The 21,569-nt window shown below is 40.4% G+C and overlaps 1 protein-coding gene across 3 annotated transcripts in view; it reads right to left on the minus strand.

The window, feature by feature from the left end:
• Vmp1 (vacuole membrane protein 1) overlaps positions 1-21,569 on the minus strand; it is a 99,115-nt gene that overhangs the window by 66,934 nt on the left and 10,612 nt on the right. For 2 of the 3 annotated variants that reach the window (XM_006247079.5, NM_138839.2), the window contains 4 exons: positions 15,193-15,294; positions 13,905-14,040; positions 13,246-13,336; positions 11,109-11,219 (listed from right to left, as the gene is read on the minus strand). In XM_006247079.5, the coding sequence (XP_006247141.1) occupies positions 11,109-11,219; positions 13,246-13,336; positions 13,905-14,040; positions 15,193-15,268 (414 nt within the window). In that variant the 5' untranslated portion in view covers positions 15,269-15,294. Of the gene's footprint in view, positions 1-11,108; positions 11,220-13,245; positions 13,337-13,904; positions 14,041-15,192; positions 15,295-20,087; positions 20,437-21,569 lie in introns of those variants that run through there. The other variant, XM_006247078.5, reaches the window with a different exon arrangement.

A 21,569-nucleotide genomic window follows, 5' to 3' on the forward strand; every position in this document is an offset into this window, starting at 1 on the left:
AATAAAATTTAATTTTTTTTTTTTTGGCTATCATTTTTGTTGGTCAAAAACAAGTCTTCATTGTGTCCTCCAGCCTGCCCTCCACCTCCTGAGTTCTGAGATTAGGGTGGGTGCCACCACATCCCAAAGGATACCAAATAAAAAGACTCAGGCTTCACCTTTGTACAGCAGTGTGCAAGCGTGAAGGTTAGAGGACAGCTTCTGGGTAGTGATTTGCTTCCTCCAATGTCATGGGTTTGAGGACTGAGCTCAGGCCATCTTTATCTGCTGAGCCATCGAGATGGCTCAAGAAACATCTGACACAACATCTGAGATTATGTCAAACAAGACTACCCTAATCTGTCGGTAAAGAGAGATTTTTAAGTTGTGCTTTGATAATTACGTAGTTTAGATCCAAAGAAAGATCTTCTGTGTCATAAACACAAATTAAGGTCTTCATAAGGAGGCATGAATATATTCATAGTTCAATCAGTTAAAAAATTTCTAATTATAAAATAATGAAATAGTGTTGTATTTCTACTTTATTTTACACAAAAAACCAAACCATTTTCTGGGTTTTGAAGTTTTCAAGCTGTTTGTATGTACACTAGAACAGACAATAAATCATTATAATTACACCTCATTTGTAAGTCAGAGCTAATTTAGTCAAGCCTCTTAGGATGATGAAGACAGAGTGAGAGAGAGAGAGAGAGAGAGAGAGAGAGAGAGAGAGAGAGAGAGAGAGAGACTACTCCTAAGAAGGCACACTGACGTTCTTAGCAGTCGAGGCGGCTGTCTGAAAACTGATGAAACATTCCTAAAGACTGGTCTGCTTCCACAGCATCTGTAACGTCAATTCACAGCCGAATCTATCATCTACACACAGAAGTCAAGGGAGATCCCAAGGGCAAAATTTCCAATTAGTTTTGTCTGGAAAGCTCAGGTCAAAGGTAATAAAGCTGAGGCCTGGCTGATTCACTGGGAAACCATGTGTTTGCCTCACTCTTCACTAAAGAACAAAAGGACGGTGCCCAGTCTGGAATGTGATTCATTAGGGATATCTGGGAGACAAATAAATACGAGATGACAAAGGGTTGTCTGCATGACTTGCAACTTTTTCTTCCTTCCTTTTTAAAAGTTTGACTTTTGGGGGACTTTAGAAGCCCTTTCAACACAGGAATTCTACTTTCCCAAAGGTAAAAATGGTCGCTTTTCTCACCAGTCTGGAAATGACTTACTTAAGGCTCTACAGGGTGCTGGCTTGGGCCCTGCATTAATTGATTTATAGGTGATTGTGACCCAGCTGCAGTGTGGGTACTGGTCCTCTGGAAGAGCAGTCAGTCCTTTTAACCACTGGGCCATCTTCTCCAGCCACAGACCCGTTTTTTTTTTTCCAAGTCTCAAGCTAGCACACCCTCCCCAACCCTGCTTTCTTCTCTATAAAATGCAGTATGGTTTGTCTAAACACAATAGCTTGGGCCTTAATGTGAGTGGCAGGTTATTTAAATCTGTTAGTAATTTAACAAAGCATAATTAGAATTCTGCCTTATCTTCCTAATGTAACAAAATGTAACAATGGCTGTGCTACCTAGAGCAAGAAGATATGATTATATTTTAAAAGTATAAGAACATAGTTGCTAGCCAAAACAAAAGCAGTGTAAACTATAACACTAGTTCATGAGCCTTCTGGAAGCAAGTGAATTGTACCAGATTATTATAAAGGAATACTTCAAGTTTCTCCTTTAAAATCAAGTAACTTAAAATTGGTTTTAAAGATCTACAAATAATTGTGTATCATTTTAAATACAGTATGATGTTTTAGTATACATTATACACTATACAGTATATACTATTACACTAGTAACCTCAAGATTTTTAGCTGACCCATTAACTGAAATATTTATCATTAAGCCTAAGAGGGCAGGCATGGTGGTCTCTTTAATCCCAACACTCAGCTGGCCAAGGAGGGCAATCACTGTGAGTTCAATCTGGTAAGCTGCTATAGTGAGCTCCAGGCCAGCCAATGCTAAATGGTGATATCCTTCCCCCACAAAACAAAGAAAACAATAACAAATCCTAACTGACCTTTTTCTTTCTTTTTTGACATGCTGGGCTTTGAAGCCAGACCCTTGAGCATGCTAGGGGTACTCTGCTCCATCCCTAGCCTCTTCTAAGCAAATCTTGCTCATGCGTTGACCCAAGTGTTCTGAGTAAATGGATCACACATTTAGGTAGGGAGTTGTTTAACCTACTCTTTGAAGCTTTCTTTTAAGCACACATTAATAAATAATGACTTAAAGGCAGGAAGCTATCCAGTCTGTACAAACCCCCTGTGTCCTGGAGACCTTGGTTTTGCTTTTGATGTGGTGTAGCTCATGAGCCATTCCTTGGGAGACAGAGGGAGAGGAGCTACTATGCCCTCCCTCATCAGACAAAGGCCAACAGGCACATTTTTCTAAAAAAAAAAAAAAAAAAAAAAAAGAGGCTGCTAATCTTCCAGGAAGAGCTCTGGCTCAGAGTTGTCCATGGCCACAGCCTTGTACCCATAGAAGTCAGTGTCAGCGAAATCAGACTCCAATCCCTCTCTGTACGGAGGATGTGCAGGTGAGCGGAAGTAGTCAGGGAAGAAGTCATCACAGTAGAAGCAGTCGTAGAGAGGAGAGCTAGCAGTTTAGCCGAGACAATCTTCCCCACCAAGGCATTGACAGCAGTTACTGAGACTTTCCCCCTTCACTTACGCCATGTTAGAGATGTTTTCTAAATATTTACTTCCAACAATAAGGAATCAAGAGCCAAAAGGTACCAGAAACATCTGTGCCTACGGAAACGGCTTCAGAGCAGCACAGACAACTATTAGGCACTACACACAGAAGGAACATGGTGTCACCCACAGCAGTGTTTATACATGAGAACACAATCAACATGCCAGACTTTAAAAAGGTACAATTTCTGCTCCACTTTAAAATGAAATAACCCAAACTTAAAAATAAAAATAAAACAGGCATCTGGGCAGCAAATATTTTACATATTTGTTGCGTTTAATTTATAACAGAAGTAAGGTATTTTTTTGAAATGATCATATTAAGAAAATGTCTCTTAAGAAGGCATTTTCAAAGGACAACACATTATGGTTACAATTCTAATAAAACTTGGTCAATTTTACACTATAATCCAATAGATCCAAATCCTCCTACATGGCTTTCAGAAGGGGGAATGCTGTGCTTCGGGCACATTTTCCTACTTTGATCCCAAATGTGAGAAAAGAAATCCTAGTGGATTAGGTTAAAGAGAACATTTGTCTGGAAAGGTACGCATCTGATGGTTCCCAAAGGCAGTGAGTGCTGATCTCTAGAGTTCTTCACTAGAACCTGGACTTGGTAAAATCTTTCTGCAGGAAAATGCTCCCCCTAGTGTCAAAAATTGTCCTTACATCACACAATTCCATAAGCCAATGGAATTATAGCTTCTGCTGCCCTTGAGCTAGGGGTTCACATAATCCAGGTTACTCTAGAATTTATGTAGATGAGGGTGGCCTTCAATTCCCTATCTTGCCTTTAATGTGCTGAGATTATAGGCGAGTGCCACCACACTCAGCTTTCTTACTTAAATGTAAGACTTTAATCGTCATTAATGGCACACATGGACTCTGTAATCAACTTCTTGTTCTGTAACTTAGTGCATGTACAACAGCTACACATAAAGGCGTGCATGTGTCTGAGGTGCGTCTGCTTGAGGAAGTGGCTGGACTGGGCATGGGGAACTCTAAGGAGATACACAAGATTGCTGAAACCTGAACCTCACTGCACGTGTGACCCTTTAGAACCTTAAAGTTGACAGGGGTCTGTCCTTGGCTGGTCATTTTGCTCTACATCACCCTCACCCCCTCCACAACTCTGAGACTGGGTTTCTCTGTGTAGCCCTGGCTGTCCTGGAACTCACTCTGTAGACCAGGCCTGCTTCAAACTCAGAGATCCACCTGCCTCTGCCTCTAGAGTACTGGGATTAAAGGCATGTGCTACCACCACCCAGTAGACATTTTCTCTTTCTTACTTTAATTATTTATTTATCTTAATGTATATGGGTGCACCATAGCTATCTTCAGACACACCAGAAGAGGGCATCAGATCCTATTATAGGTGGTTGTGAGCCACCATGTGAGTGCTGGGACTTGAACTCAGAACCTCTGGAAGAGCAGTCAGTGCTCTTAACTGCTGAGCCATCTCTCTAGCCCCCCTCTTATTTTTGAGACACAAATTCACTAAGCAGCCAAGGCTGTTGAGAATAGTTAAGGTGGACTGTGGATGTAGTTAGTAGTAGAAAATTTGGCAAGCATGTACAAGGCTGTTAGTTTGATCCCTAGCACTGAGAAGAAGAAAAGATCGGTAAAGCATACATTGCAAATGATTCCGTGCTTTAAACCACAGGCTGAGAAGTCAGAGGAGACAGCTGTGTTGGCAAAAGCCCCTGCTGCACAGTCTGAGGACTTGAGTTTGACTCACAGAGCCATGAGGACACTGCATACAGCTTTTCATATTTATAATCCCAGCGCTCCTATGGGAATGGGAGGTGGACGCAGAAGAATCTGCTGTAAGCTCAAGTATGCAGCACAGCCACACAAAAACAAAATCCTGTCTCAAAAGCAGCAAAAGATGAAAGGAGAGAACAGACTGCAAACTTGTCTTCTGACTTTCACTGACATGCAAACCCTTAGTGTCTTTGGTCTTTTTCTCTCTCTTCTTCAAAAAAAAAAAAAATATATATACATATATAAAACTGTAACAGTGATATTAGTTGTAATAGCTGGAATAATTTTCTAGATACTTTTATGTGTATTAAATATCATGTTTGAAAAGATACATCTGTTATTTCATTTAATCCTCAAAATGGTCATGAGATAATTACCATCATTATCGCCTCCATTTATAGTTGAATGAACTAAGGTTTAAAACTTAAGAAATCTGGGCTGGGGAGATGGGTCAGCAGCTAAGAGCACTGACTGCTCTTCTAAAGGTTCAAATCCCAGCAACCACGTGGTGGCTCACAGCCATCTGTAATGGGATCTGATGCCCTCTTCTGGTGTGTCTGAGGATAGCAACAGTGTACTCACATATGAAATAAATAAATCTTAAAAAAAGGTTAAGAAATACTCCAGGTAATGGTGACGCATACCTTTAATCCCAGCACTTGAGAGGCAGAGGCAGAGGCAGAGGCAGAGGCAGAGGCAGAGACAGAGGCAGGCGACTCTCTGAAAGTTGGAAGCCAGCCTGGTCTACAGAGTAGATTCTAGGATAGCCAAACTATACACAGAGAAACGTGTTGAGGAAAAAAACAACAATAAAAATCTTAAGAAATTCATCGAAAATCGCATAGCTAATATTATTGGAGCAGACATTCTAACCCAGCTACTTGACTCTGTTTCTCTCATAATCAAAACTGCTGCATATTCTTGACTACTAAGGGGTAGATGTAGATGTGGTGGTGCACGCCTGCAATCCCAGTATTTAGGAAGCCCTGACAGGAAGGATGCTATGAGTTCAAGACCAGCCCAGGATATATAGCTGTGTATTTCCTACATGTGCAAATCAATGGAAAACAAGAATAACTGGTAATGTTACCTCTCCTTTAAAAATTATTTTAGATTTACTTTGTATGAATGCTTGTCTTGCCTGCATATATGTCTGCGAAACATGTGCTTGCCTGGCATTCCGGTTAAAGGAGGGCCTTGGATCCCCTGCAACTGGAGTTACACACAGCCCCATTCACTAGTCTTATGTAGTCAAAACATGTATGTATGAATATAGATAAATAACAAATCATGTCTCTAAGCTAAGAGAGTCATTTGGGAGTTGATAAGGTTGTTCTCCTGGCAAATACACAACAGTATATTGATTGTGTTAGTGATGCCATCTAGTGGTGACCAGATATAGATGTACTAAGACAAATTCTAGAAGAATTGCTTTTTTCTTTTTAAAAATATCTTAGGACTTATTTTGTTCTACATGTGTGGATGTTTCTCATGCATACATACATGTGCAGGCACCTGATGCCTATGGAAGCCAGCAGACAGCATGACATTCTCTGGAACTGGAATTATGGTTGATTGTGAGCCACCATACAGAGCTGGGAATTGAAACCAAGGTTCTCCACAAGAAGAGTGTTCTTAACTGCTGAGCCATCTTTCTCTCAGCCCCCTAGAAAACTGATTTCAAGTCACTCATAGATGACAATCTTTGGAGAATGTGAACGATGTGGGTTTTTTTTCAACAGGAAAAAAAAAGCTTATGTTCCTCGATACAAAAGTAGAATGTTCAGGACATTAGGAGAACAAGCAACACAACCCCGTGGCTCTAACAATTACCCTACTCACTACGGATCCACAGAGATGAAATGCATCTGCTTTCCCTCCCTGCTCACAGCCACCATTCCTAGGTAAACAGCAACTGTGCTCACTGAACAACGGGGGTTCCAACGCACATTTTTAAGTTACAACCTTTCAATTTAAAAATAAGGAAATTGTTCATTACCTGAAAACTATGACTTTATTTTATTTAAGATCTAATCTTTGTAATCTCTTAAGTGACCATCTGGTGCACACTCAATCACAATTAACAAAGTTTAACTCCAAAAGGCAACTTCCACCAAGGAAACAAATGGCTATGAAATACAAAGCATTTTCATATTACTTAATTTTTAGTTACATGATCATGATACAGAAAAAAATTAACCTTTAGTTTTTCCAACTGCAGAACTGTAAGTCTTTACATTTATTTTGCCAGGAAGAGGGCTGTATTTCTTACCAGACTACTTTCCTAGCATGGTTACTTGGCCTCTAGACTGAGGGTTATATGATTACAAGGCAGAGTGTCTATTTCACCACCACAGAAAGTAGGACATCAGGATGTTATCATCATCACATCCAAGCGAGGGTTACATAAAGGCTCATAAGAAAGCACCTGTAACCAAGACTTCCTAAACACAATCATATTTCATAGGTTAAAAACACAAGTGAGGGGTTGGAGATTTACCTCAGCTCCAAAAAAAAGAAAAGAAAAAAACAAAACAAAACAAAAAAAACCTCCAACAAACACGAGTGAGGTCGGCATGGTGGTGCCAGTCTTTAATCTCAGCACTCAGGAGGCAGAGGAAGGAAAATCTCTGTGAGGTCCAGGGCAGCCTGGTCTACACATTGAGTTCCAGGATAGCCAGGGCCATATAGTGACACCCCTTCCCTCTTCCAAACAAACAAACAAACAAAACAACAATAAACAAAAGAGATGAAGATTGTCAGGTGTAGGAGGCATAGATGTCCTTATGCCATCAGAGAAGTACTAGGGGACCAGGAATGCTAACCATGCAGGGCTGTCTCTTCAGAGGAGCAGAGGTAGTTACTAGCCTGGTGGCCAAAACCACACCAGATCCTCCCCAAGACCATATCACAAGACTGTTTTTCTCAGTCAATTTATATATAGAGAGCCTATATTTATGGAAGATGTCACATGTACTTACAAAGTTCCCACAAGGGGTTGAGTTAATTATCACCAGGATAATTTTTCATGAAACTGTACTGTACTTAAATATATCTAAAGGAAACTAATTGGGGTCAGATTCTCAGCGTTTAAACCAGTACAGCCTACTGAGCTGTGCTGGAGTGAACAGCCTCTTCTTACACGGATCCGACACATTGGCCCCTGGGGTTATAGAGGTCCCCTGTACTTAAAGATTAAAAAGTTCTTACAAATCACAGAGGAAGTGGTAAATTTAAAAAGACTATCTAGAGTTATTGGAATAGTTTGTATTAGGAACAAATCAAAGGACTCTTCTTTGTCTATTTTCTTTCTTTTTTTAAATTTGTTGAAGTTCACATGTAATTTTAGCAATGTATATACAAATACGATACACAGGTATACAAATCCTTCTCATGGAAACATTTCTGCATAATTAACGCAACAGTTTCATCAGTTCAAAGACTGCATCTGCACACTAGTGACTTAGCATATAATGGATGTAACACCAAGGACAGTGAGAGATGACTTCCTCCCGATTGCTCTTGATAAAATGAGGGGCTGGAGAAATGACTCAGCAGTTAAGAGGGTGGGTTGTTCTACATTAGACCAGGGTTCGGTTCTCAGCACCCACAAAACAGCTCACAACTGTCTGTAGCTCCAGTTCCTCCACAGGCACCAGGCAAACACAAGATGCAGATATACAATACTCATATACATTAAAAGTTAAAGCTGAGAAAATTCTAATTACATTCTACTAAACTACCACACTGATCAAGGGTAAAAACACTCATTAATAGAAACAAAGATTTTACTTCTTTACATTAACTCTGTAATAAACTTTAGTGTTACAATACTATTATTATTACTGCTATTATTATTATAAATGTCTGTGCAAGTGCGTATCTGTGTGCTATGGCACAGGTCAGAAAAGAGCTTATCTGAGAATTCAAAATTAGGTCCTCAAGGTTCTTCAGAAAGTACTTTAGTCAATGAATTATCTCTCTAGTCCTCAATTTTCTTTATACTAAATTTGTAAACAATTTAAAAAGGACTCATTTGAATTCCTTTTAATGTTCAATAGAATCTGCTATGTAAGCTGCTTTTCAGAAGATTTTAGGTTGGTCATCTATTACAAATGAAACCCTTCATTTTGTTTTTCCAAGAAATATCAGATGGCAGGTCTAGATAAGAACAGGACCATAGGGCAGTCGTGGTCCACGTCTTTAATCCCAGCACTTGGGAGGCAGAAGCAGGTATATCTGAGTTCAAGGCCAGTCTGGTCTACAGAGTGAGTTCAAGGGAAGCCAGGGAAACACAGAGAAACCTTGCCTTGAAAAGACCAAAGCCAAAACAAAACAAAACAAAACAAAACAAAAGCTCAAACACTTTGCTAGGTGTGGTAGTATGTACCTTTAATCCCAGTCCTAGAGAAGCAGAGACAGGCAGATCTCTTAGTTCTAACCTAGTCTATGGAGTGAGTTCTCAGATAGCCAGAGCTACAAGGAAACGGTCTTAAAAACAAAAACAAAAACAAAAACAAACCACAAACCACAAAACTAGAACAGAAAAATATCCTATAATCTGTCTTTTTTTCTTTTTATCTCTCCAACTTCTGCTTGTGAATGCAATATTACACTACTAAGAATTCAGCAGTTACAGGGCTGGAGCGAGGGCTCTGTTTAAGCATGCAGACATGTCCATGTGTTTGCATGTCCAGCATTTAGGCAAAAAGTGAAAAGTATGCTTGTGATCCCAGCACTGGGGAGGAAGACAAGAGGATCCCTGTGGCTCACTGGCCAGGCAATCCAGCTAAACACAGGTTTATGTAGATCCTGTGCCAAAAAAAAATGTGGCATGAGATTGAGGAAGACACTTAATGTTGACATCTGGCCTCCATCTACATGTGTACACACACAGATATATCTGCACACACACGTACACACACATATACTATAAATACAAACTCATACCAGCTTAGTGGTTACTAGGAAATAGAACCAATTACTTTTCTAGCATTTTTATTTCAGATAAAAGAGATAAGCAGATATGAATATAATTCTAAAATTAAACCATTTCTGAGATGGGGCCTCCTCATATTGCCCAAGCTAGCTTCAAACTCCCAAACCTCCTGCCACAGTCCTCTAAGCAGCTAGTACCATGTGCCACTGGGTCTAGCCTAAAATTCCAAGTTTGAAAATAAACTTAGAGGAATGATGTACTAAAGATTAACTCCCAAATTATTCTTGAGAACATTAATTCAACACTCTCCTATGCCAAGCATTCATGCCTTATCATTAACATTTTGGTTTCAGAAGTGAATTTAGTATGTATAGAGCAGACTTGACTGAAATAATAGAATCAATTCAGCATTGAATATTGCTATGATATCCTTTTTACCCAATGAAGATAAAACTTACAAATATGGAATTGTTTCTAATTTAGGAATTACTTATTCAGGAACAAGAAGGGAACAAAAGAAGTCAACCATGTAGGCCACAGAGTTTAATAAGCACTCGTGCATCTCCACCTCACCTCACTCTGACAGGGCCTACCTAGATCCTGTTGTCCTGTCTTCAGTTGCCTACCACACTTTTCTAATTCTCTATCAGACTTTTAAGTTCACTTGTAAAAACAGAAAGTTCAACTTTATTTTTTTATTTCAACTAGTATTTCACCAAGAAAGTACTTTTAAAAAAATTTGAGAGCAATATGAGTACACTATTGCTCTCTTCAGACACAGCAGAAGAGGGCATGAGATCCCATTACAGATGGTTGTGAGCCACCATGTGGTTGCTGGGAATTAAACTCAGGACCTCTGGAAGAGCAGTCAGAGCTCTTAACTGCTGAGCCATCTCCCCACTTTTACTTCACTTCTTTGTTTGGTGTGCGTGCACATAACTGAGCACTTGTAAAGGTCAAAGGATAATCTGCAGGAGTCAGTTCTCTTTCTGTCCACCAGGTAGGTTTTGAGGATTGAACTCCAGCCATCAAGCTTGGCTGTGAGCGCCTTTACTGGTGGGGCCATCTCAGGGCACTCTGCTTTGTGTTTTTTTTTTTTTTAACATATATTTATTTATTTATTATGTATATATACATTATACAGCTTTCTGCCTGCGTGTATGTGCCTGCAGGTCAGAAGAGGGCACCAGACCTGATTATAGATGGTTGTGAGCCACCATGTGGTTGCTGGAATTGAACTCAGGACCTCTGAAAGAGCAGTCAGTGCTCTTAACTGCTGAGCCATCTCTCCAGCCCTGCTTTGTGTTTTCGAGACAGTGTCTTGTTATATAGCCTACACTAACCTCAAACTCACAACGACCTTACTCTTCAGTCTCACATGTGCTAAGATTATGGGTATAACTTATTCTAAGCTTTATACAGAATTTTATAAACTGAAATGAACTTCAGCTATTAAAATAACAGTTGCATAAAGCAAAATAAACATTACTTCAAAATTGAAAATTGAAAAAAGTTTACTTCAGGCACTGGTTTGAGGATTAGAACATTTGAAAACATAGAAGCACTTAAATACAGATTTTAGAATTGTAGATCCCAAAGGAAATGCACCAATATATACAGAAAAATCAGCTTCATGTCTGTTCCCTGAAAGAAAGCCGTGCTTACCAGATAAAGCAGAAAGGTGTGCAATCCTGTTCCAAGACCAACAGAGGACAGAATCCCCAGGCCTATCCAGTAGGCATATAAAAGAAACTGCTTCTCTATCCGCTGCACATACTGGAAAACAAAAGGGACAAGGAATAAACTCAAACACCTGCCCAGGGCCGTGCTGTGCTAACCACGTCCCTGACCAGAGAGGGTAAAACAAAACAAAACAAAACATGAAGAGACCAGGAGGGACAGGAGAGAAGCCGTGGCAGGACAATATAGTGGGTGACGTTAAGATTCCACGCTGTACCTTTAAGGGTTGTTACAAATGTTTTTAAGGGATGGATGTGTATTGGCCTTGTATGTTTAGGTGGGCAATTATATCTTATCAACTGGGCCAAAAAACAAAACAAAACAAAACAAAACAAAAAAACAAAAAAACAAAAAAAACCAAAAGCAAAGCAAAACAAAAAGCTAACCCCTCTAAGCAGAATGAGCTGGCGTGGGTGAAAAGGAAAACAAACCACAGGTTTGGTAATCACTATTATTTTGTTCTCTTTGACTTCTTGAGACAGGATCTCAGACTGTAGTCCAGCCTGGCTAGGTACTTTCTATGTAAACCAGGCTGGCCTTGAACTTCAGTTGATCCTCCTGCTTCTGCTTCCTGAGTGGTGTGATTATCCTGTGTGCTACCATGCCCAGGTTTGTATGGTAATGCTAAGAATAAACACTTGAAAGTGATTTAAAATTAGACATAAAACAGTGTTAAGAAAGGAAGAGTTATACAATATTTGTAAAGAGAAAATTTTAGAATACAGGAGACACAGTGGTAATAAAGGGGGCAATGGGGGATGGGGATTTAGCTCAGTGGTAGAGCGCTTGTCTAGCAAGCACAAGGCCCTGGGTTCGGTCCCCAGCTCCAGAAAAAAAAAAAGAAAGAAAAAAAGAAAAAAAAAAGGGGGGGGCAATGAACCAGGCATGGTGGTGCAAGCCTTTAAACTTGGGAGGGTGGCAGATCTCTGGAGTTCCAGGACATTAAGGGCTAGGTAGAGAACCTGTCTCAAAATAACAAGATTGGAGAGCAATCACACATTTGTGTAAATACAATACATTTTTGATTTTTTTTTTCAAGTAAAAAATAAGAATAAAACAATTTCTATATGCATAACACCAGGTTGTTTTTCAAACAGGAGCAAAAATTAAGTCCGGTGTAAGAAAGACCTGACTTTCAAGAATGAGCTGACCTATTTCTAGACAAATCTCTCAGTGCTAGTCAATAAAATAAGGGAGTAGAGAACTTACAGAGGTGCTGGCTGCTTGACCTGTTTGACTCTTTTGTTTTGTTTTTCATTACAGGGTTTCTCTGCATAGCTTTGGCTGTCCTGGAACTCACTCTGTAGGCCAGGCTGGCCTTCAACTCATAGGGATCCACTGCCTCTGGAGTGCTGATATTAAAAGGGTGTGCACCATGGCCTGGATATTTCTTTGTGTATTAAAAGGTGGAATTTCACTGTGTACTCCTAGCTAGCCTGGGACTCTGTTAAACAGGCTGTCTTTAAACTCATGGTAATCCCCCTGCCTCTGCTGTATTTACTGGCATGAGGCACCATGGACAGCTTGGTTGCAAATTCTTACTAAGACATAAAGATTCCTATAGAAAATGCATTGAAAACTACTTAAAAACAACAACCTTCCCCAAAATTAGAAGTAAATTACTTTAAAATGACAGCTTTTAAAAAACTTTTCCTATTAGAATAGATGAACGTTTCACTATTTTAATGAAAACGTGCTGACAAAATACCACTTCCTTATTTCAAATCTACCTTTCATGACATAAAAACTCTCAATCTAGCATGAAAACTAGGATGGATTAGAAAGGCATACAACAGACATTATGAAGACCTTGTGGTAAAGATGAAAGGATCCATACTGTTTTGACTGAATATAAAAACGCTAGTTTAAATCTTTGAAGACAAAAAGGTCTCCTAAATACCAAAATAAAGTTGAGCAGCTACGAGACAGTGCTTGGGAATAAGACATTAAGATATCAGTTATCAGTATGCTCAAAATGTTGAGGGCATAAAGTCTATGAAATCTGCACCAGTCTCACTCTGAAATGTCCCGTGACTACAGAATGGGGAACGCAGCACCTTACCTGCTGGTGCGCTCCTTCCACATAATACGTAGCTACAAGCGCAGCAAGCAGCAGGAAAAAGGACACCACCATGCTTTGACGATGCCACAATCTTAAAAAGAAGTGGAAAGAAAGAATGTCACGTTAATCTAGCAATTTGTAGAAGCAGCCTTTGGGATGTAGAAAGGACTTGGTCGAGGTACACAGGGCCAGAACCTGAATTACCATGCAGTCTCACTCTTAGCCAGCCTTTCTCCGCCCAAAGCCTTATCTTGCTCACACCTCATCTTCTAATGTGGAGAGGCATTACAGTACAACAAGAAGATGCCAGTTTTCAAGCCAAAGGCTGGGCTGGCCAGTGGGGAGTGCTCTTTTAGCAAGGCATAGTCTTTATGTAGCCCAGGCTGACCTTCAAGTATATAGCAGAGGGTAACCTTGGAAACCCGGTTCTTGTGTGGTGATGGTTTCATGCATGTGAGGCAAGCACTATGAGCTGCATTCCCATTCCCTTAGTCTAATTCTTTTTAAACTATATGAAGGAAAACAAATGTTCCTATAATAATGTTCTAAATTTAATTAATCCGTTTTGGAGAAACAGATGGCAGGGAGTAGGAGATGGCTAAGGACTTCTAAAATTAGTAAATACGATTTATATAAAAAGTAGTAAGAAAATGCTTTACTTTGAGGTCCATTCCTTCAAAACTACAAGAGTTTCCAGAGAGAAATACTGCAAGGTAATGAGTGGCTGTCTCCACAGGACGATATTCTGTCTTTCTTCCCGATCCCTTCTCTTCTTCTCATTTACTGAAGAGGGGTCTGAAAAACAGCAGCATGGAAGTTAAAGGGAAATTCCTAAGGTCTGTGAAAATACCCCAAAAGTATAAATGAGATTTAACATTGTCACCATGCAAATTTAAGGAGTTGAAAGTGCCAACTGAGATCAACCTTCCATGGAGGAGGCAATCTATAGAACAAAATTCTACTCTCTGAAATCTTAACAAAACCAAGGACTACAGTAGGCTGCTGATCTGAAGCCTCATGGCTTCTCACCTGTCTATCCATCATTGCCTCTCTTTCCACTCCATCAGCAGCAACTTTGCAGAGTATTTTTTTAGTTATCATAGAGAGGGTTGGTACACTGTATGACTGCCTAGAAGGAAAGTTTCCTCTGTGTCCCAGGTAGCCATTCACAGCAAGCTCAATAATCGTGAGAAATGGGAAGTAGTCCAAATAGAAATAAAATGAATTGTCATGGCTAGCGCTGCTTTTTGGTACTGAGGACTGAATCCAGGATTTCACCCATGCTGTGCGTGTCCTCTGTGCACTGGCCCTACATCTGTTAATTTCCCATTAGTATTACTGAGACAACAACAAACCCTGCAAAAACCAAAACAAAACACACACTAAAACAACCCGTTCTTTACTAATTCCTTTCACGCATGCGTCCTACACAAACGGTGCTAAGAGTCTCTCGGCTGTCGCTTGCTGCAGTGGTACACACCTTCAACCCCAGCACCTGGAGGCAGGCAGCTCTCTGTGAGTTCAGAGGCAAGCTTGGCCTACAGAGTTCTAGAACAACTAGGACTGTTACAGAGAAACCCATCTCAAAATGACCCCTAAACCCCCAAAAGAAACAGAATCCAGCTATTGGACTCCAAGTACGAATTTGGGGAATGGTACGTGAAGGCTAGGTACTTCTTCTGCAATCTGCTTTCTGTTTGTTTTGAGATAGGGTGTCAGTGCATAGCCCTGGCTGTCCTAGAATTCACTATGTAGAACAGGCTGGTGTCGAACTCACAGAGATCTGCCTGCCTCTGCCAGCATCAAAGGGATGCACCATCTCGAATGCAGGGGCAAACTACTTGGTCAGTATAAGGATTAAGTGAGGAAATTCATGCAAAGCCCCAGAAGCATGACACTCACCAAATGCCCAGGGGAAGTTGTATCAGTGCAGCCCATGCTCCTTACCTGTGAAACTCCCATTATGCTGTTCCTTACTCATTGCTCCACGTCTCTGGTCACAATTTGTTCCATTCTCTGCCATTTCATAGATCAGTAACTCTGGAGGAGCTAATGCAGACAATAAAGCCCAGCAATACATTAGATTCTTCTGCTCTGCACCCGAGACTAAAGCTTAATACTGGAGTAACATGGCATATATCCCAAATGCTAATTGTATGACGTGTTCACACTTTTTTCTCTTTTCTAGCCAAGAGTTTTATAAACAATTTATATAATCCCACATAAAACGTGTAGTAAAAATAAGTAAATAAACAAACAAATAAATAAACAAGCAACCTGTGGTTATAAACCTTTTCTAAATAGTTATTCTAGGGCTGGAGAGGTGGCTCTGTGGTTAAGTGCATTGGCTGCTCTTCCAGAGGACCCAAGTTCAATCTCCAGCAACCACAGGGCAGCTCACAACTGTCTTTCACCAGTTCCAGGGGATCTGGCACCTTCATAAATAGACTTACATGTAGGCAAAACACCAATGCACATGAAATTAGGGAAAAAAAAGTTATTCCAGTGTTTTGTTTCTTTCTTTCCAGATTGAAACTTGGGAGCACTATTCACAGAATAAAGGTATCAACTAGTATCTTCAAATATTAATAAGGTATAGATTTAATATCTAATTTATAATTAATGTCATATATTATTTAAACTTTACCATATCTTTTTATCCTTTCATCTTTATAAAATAAGTTCATTATACCAACTCAAATGTTACAGACCCAAGAATATAGGTCAACTTTATGTAGGACTTGAATAATAATGGGTACAAAAGATAAGATTTTTATGTTTAAGATATATTGGGTTAGAGATATAGCCAGATGGTAACAGAATGCTTGCTTAACATGCACAAAGCCACAAGTTTAATCTCCAGCACCACAAAACCCCAGCAAAGTGGTATACAATCTTCATTCTAGCACGTGAGGAGCGGAGGTGGAAGGACTGGAAGACCAAGGCCAGTCTGGGCTAAATTAAAGTCTATTTCAAAAGGGGGGAGAAGTGTATATTCAAACAATAAAATGTATTCTCTTTTTATGAGATGAATAGATGAGTGTAACCTGTTTGCAACCCCTCGTCACCCACTGACTGCCAGGTTGACTCTGCTGACTCAGCTACCTAAGCTGATGTTTTTTTTCTCCTCCCTCACTATTCTGTGCATGTCCCTTCCAAAGATGCATGCTTGGGAGGTTAAAGAGGACAGTCATTTGTCAGGCAAGGATACTGGAGTAGTCGTGCGCTCCTGCCAGAACCTTCAAACAAGTTCTCCAAAGATAAGAGCCAGGCAAGATGCTTCATTCCTGCAATCTCGACTGCCACAGGTTTGAGGCCAACGTGTTCAACAGAATACCAATCTAGCATGGACACAGTGTAAGAATGCCTCACAAACAGGGGCTAGGGACACAGTTCAGCTAGTGATGTGCAGTCACACAAGCACAAAGACCTGAGTTTGATCCCTAGCACCCAAGTAAAAGTCTAGGTGTAGGGAGTGTGTTTGTAACCACAGCACTGGCAAGGTGGAATGAGCAGAGTCCTAGGACTTGCCAGCCAGCCTGCTTAGCCTGCGCATTGAGTCCCAGGTCCCAGTGAAAGGCCTTACTTCAAAAAACAAGGTACAGAGTAACTAAGAAACAATGCCTGAGGTGACCTCTGGCCTCCACCTGCTCACACCTAAATACACACATGCTGCTATAAGTGTGTATAAACACACACAACACACACACACACACACACACTCTCTCTCTCTCTCTCTCTCTCTCTCTCAAAAAAAGAGGTGATCACTGGTAGGCCAGGGGCAGGACATTTATACAAAAGAGTTTGTGCGTGCATATGTAATTCAATGAAACTAATCCTAAAAGCTAAGACATCCAAATGGTACGAGGCTCATGAAACAATGAACTAAACCAGAAAACAAACCTCGTGCTTCCTTGTCAGAGATACAACTGTGGTTCACTCTACTAGTCTGTAACAGGCCATGGGTGAGTTTATAAATATGTGTAAGATAAAGCTCATCTTCAGCAAAGTTTGGCAGAAAACCAAATGAATACATGAAATCAATTACAACACAGTAGAGTGAAACGGGGGTTTTAAGGAGATTAGATAAAAAGGACAGTGTATAATTTAGATAGTGAAAATAGAGTTTAGAGTTCAACAGAACTCGGTTTAAATCTAAACTTCACGAGCCATCTATTTTAGGAACTTGAACAGGTCTGTACAAACACAAATTTAACTTTGCTGCTGTTCTGAGACAGGGTCCCGTTAAGGAGTACAAGGTGGCCTCCAACTCCACAACAGCTCGTTCCTTCAGCTTCCTAAGTGTTGAGAGTACTGGCTGCTCTTATTTGTAAAATAGGGACAACTGGCACAAAAAATTAAAGGTCATCTACACGACATACAAATACATAAAGCTTCATCTCTGTTGGGGTGGGATGGGTGTGTGCACAGGCCAGAGGCAGACATCAGCTTGTCTCTCCCATTGCTCATTGCGCTCTACCTTATTTTCTTGAGCCAGGACCTGGACTTCATTGGTGTAGCTAGCCTGGCTGGCCAAGCTCCAGAGATCAGTTTGTCCCAGCGCTCACCTGCACTGGGGTTGCAGACAAGCCTAGCTCTTATATGGGGTGCTGGGGACCTGAACTCCTGTCCTCAAGGCTGCATGGCAGGCACTTTACCTGCCAACATCATTTCACCAGCTCTGTCACATCTCTCATTGAATCCAATGAAGATGAGAATCCAGAATATTATGGGAGCTCAAAGCACAATACCAAGCACAGTCCAAGTTTGGTTTTATAAATTTCTGTCAAATTTCTGTCAAATATATTTTGACAATATATTGTCAAAAAACAATACAGCGTGACAAAGTTACTTTGTGAAAACATAAAATCAGAACATCAAAATAGCAGTCTATATTAATGAAGTATACTGAGGGTGTCTGAAACAGCACTGTCTGCAAGAGTGAAGGATTTTCTACCATCCATCCATCTATATATTTATTTTCCAAGACAGGGCTTCTCTGTGTAGCCCTGGCGATTCTGGAACTCACTCTGTAGATAAGGCTAGCCTTGAACTCACAGAGATCCTTCAGCTTCTGCTCAGGGGCTGGGACTAAAGGTGTGTACTACCACTGCCCAGCCCTTCTAGTTGCCTACCGTGAAGCTATATGAAGAGTCTTCAAAGTGTGGAGGTTTGGATTTAGCCAGCCCCACAGTCAACAAACATAACAAGTAAAACTTGATCAATTTGTGGTGAAAAGAACAGAGCACAATGGTGACACACACTTAATGCCAACACTCATGAGGCAGAGCAGGAGAACTGCCACACATCTCAGGCCAGCGTGGACTATATAATGAATTCTAGTCAGTGTTGAGATCATGAAAGCATGCATACCTTCAAGCACACATGCACACACATGCATGCTTACATTATAAAGCAAACTTTCCACCACCACCCACTCCTACAAAACCATTCCGCTAATCAAACTAATTTCCCCCTATTTATTCTTTCCCATAGTATTATCTTGAATAGACAAAAGAGTTTTATTCAAAACAAATTAGTTCCATTTAAGGTAGAATTTAACAAGAAAGGTTTTGTGGAATTAAAGGTTTTGTTTTTGAAATATTGTATCAAGAATTATTTCAGCAAATTAATCTGTTCTTATACAAGATACTAAAAAAATCTTTCTAACATTTCCTTCTCAAAAATGTTCTCTATAATAAAATGTAGAATAATCTGGAATTTTATTTGTTAGAAATAATCCAGAGACATGATTTTTGTTTAGTCAGTCTACTTCACATACAAAACAAATTCAGTTTTAAAAACAAGTTTTTAAAAACCTGTACTATTTCCCAAAGAAAAAACGACAACATAAAGGCAAATAAGCTAAGAAGGAAGGGTTCTGTACAGTTAACTTAAAACGCATCAGAACCTCTTGGGAGTTAAGGCTGTGGCTCCGTGGTAAAGCACTGGCCTTAATACATTCGAGGCCTTGGGGTTGAGAGCCAGGGCCACAAGCAAACACAACAAACCCTCCTTTTGACCATTTCCAAGATGGTGGTGTGGTAATACACACTCATAACCTCAAAACTTATGTGACTAAAGCAGGAGACTGAAGACAGTTCCCACTACACACTCCGATCTTGTCAACAGAAACTAATTCCGAATTTAAAACGTAATTTCTTTGCCACACATACTGCAGAACTCTACAAAGCTGCCGTGTCCCCCAGAATATTCTGCAATCTTAAGGGAAGTGAGAATAGCTAGACGGAGCTGGAAAACATAAACACAACAGTACAGCCACTTCAAGTTCACCCCACAAATGTCTATCAAGTGTCCATTGGTGCCGACAGTTATCTGAGATGCCAAACCTCGGCCTTTCAACTGATGTTCACTTTCTTAGCTAACAACTTAGTTCCTCTGTGGATGGGTGGCCGTCCTGGGAATGGTCACGGGACACCATGCGTGTGAGACAAATGCTCGTCCACTGACCTACAGCCTTACCCTCCATTTTGTACACAGAAGCAGAGGGAAAACCTCAGTCCTTGTGCTACGAAACTCACACCCACCCACTTGGGCACAGACTTCTGTGAGCAAAGGCCTGTGGGGAACACATATCCCATACTAATCCCTTTCATCTCTTTAGGATCTTAGCTCCTTCAGTTCTCTCTGTGTGATCAGTCTTGGCTTCTTTATCTCTGGCAAATAAACATCGTCAGTACTTCCCATTTCTGTCCTGCACTGTCTTCCTCTCCTCAGCAGCAAACCTTTTCTGCAGTAAGCCTTCTGATTCACTTCTGACTCCGGGGGAAATCCAGCAAGGTCCTTCATCAAGAACAACAGTGTCTCACAGAGCCTCTTACCTAGGTGTGGCAAACGATCACGCACTCTCTCCTAGAAGGGGCTGGTTTCCTCCCCACTTCTCTGCATACTCTGCTGACAGCTCTTGCTGCTTCTACTATTCTAGTCAATGCCTCCTCCCAAGTTCCTTTTTGCATTCTCTTCACACTCTCTCCCTAATGATGTCATCTAGTCACTCAACCTTAAATACCCTCTACATAGTGACAATTCTCTTCCTCTAAAAAGTGGATGTTCTGTATGACAGTGCCTTATGAATATTCTGTAAGAATAATCAGATCGCAGAAGGACTCAAGTACTCAAGTCTAATAATGCACACACAGGCAGGCAGAAGTCAAGTGACTCAGATAAGGTTACACAGAACAAATTACAGCAATAGCAACAAGGAATGTGCTGACCGGTTGGCAAGACGCTCCTTCTAACTAAATATAAGATTATTTCTCTGAAAACTTTGAAAGAAACAATCTCAATCTATACATTTCTCTTTGTATTACAAAATTAGTATTTTGGTTTATAAGACTTGTTGGAATGATTCTAATCCTTACAAGCCATTCAGCTATATGTTTATTAACTCAATTTTTTTCCTTTTCTTTTCCTTTTTTCGTTCTTTCTTTCTTCCTCCTCCTCTTCCTCATTTTTAAGATTTATTATGTATATAAGTGCTCTGTCTGTCTTCAGACAAACAGAAGAGGGAATCAGATCCCATTATAGATGGTTGTGAGCCACCATGTGGTTTTGAGGTCTTGAACTTGGGAAGAGCAACTAGAACCCTTAACCTTGGAACCATCTTTTCAGGCCAGTTTGTTGTTTTTTTTTTTGTTTTTTTTTTTTTTTTTCGGAGCTGGGGACCGAACCCAAGCGCTCTACCACTGAGCCAAATCCCCAACCCCTTGTTTTGTTTTTTGATATATGCTTTCTCTGTGTAGCCCTGGCTGTCCTGGAACTCCTTCTGTAGATGAGGCTGGCTTTGAACTCACAGGGATCTGCCTCTGCTGTGACTAAAGTAGGGAGTCACTGAGTTCAGCTTCAAATTTCTAAACTACAAAGCCAAGGTCCAGCCCCTGTTCTACATGCCCTGAGAGGACACAGCCTTTTATCTGAGAAATACACTGTCTTTGCTGCTTGTGTTTTCAAGCTTAGGTGGATACCAATCTAGAATCTGCAACTCTATTAATATCATTCATCACCTCTCTTGTTAGAGGCACAGGGAAATATGTCCTGAAAGTTACCAATATGTTCTCCATATTAGGAGAAGAGCTATTTAGATTATGTATTCCATGCCTACACCCCAAGACAGAACTTAGTTATATCCTACCCCATTTCTGCTTTCCTTTTCAGCTTAAAATAGTGTAAAATTTTTTTTAAAGATTTATTCATTTATTATATGTAAGTACACTGTAGCTGTCCTCAGACACACCAGAAGAGGGCATCGGATCTCTTTACAGATGGTTGTGAGCTACCATGTGGTTGCTGGGAATTGAACTCAG

Source organism: Rattus norvegicus, chromosome 10 (genome assembly GCF_036323735.1).
Source record: "Rattus norvegicus strain BN/NHsdMcwi chromosome 10, GRCr8, whole genome shotgun sequence".
Classification (NCBI taxonomy): domain Eukaryota; kingdom Metazoa; phylum Chordata; class Mammalia; order Rodentia; family Muridae; genus Rattus; species Rattus norvegicus.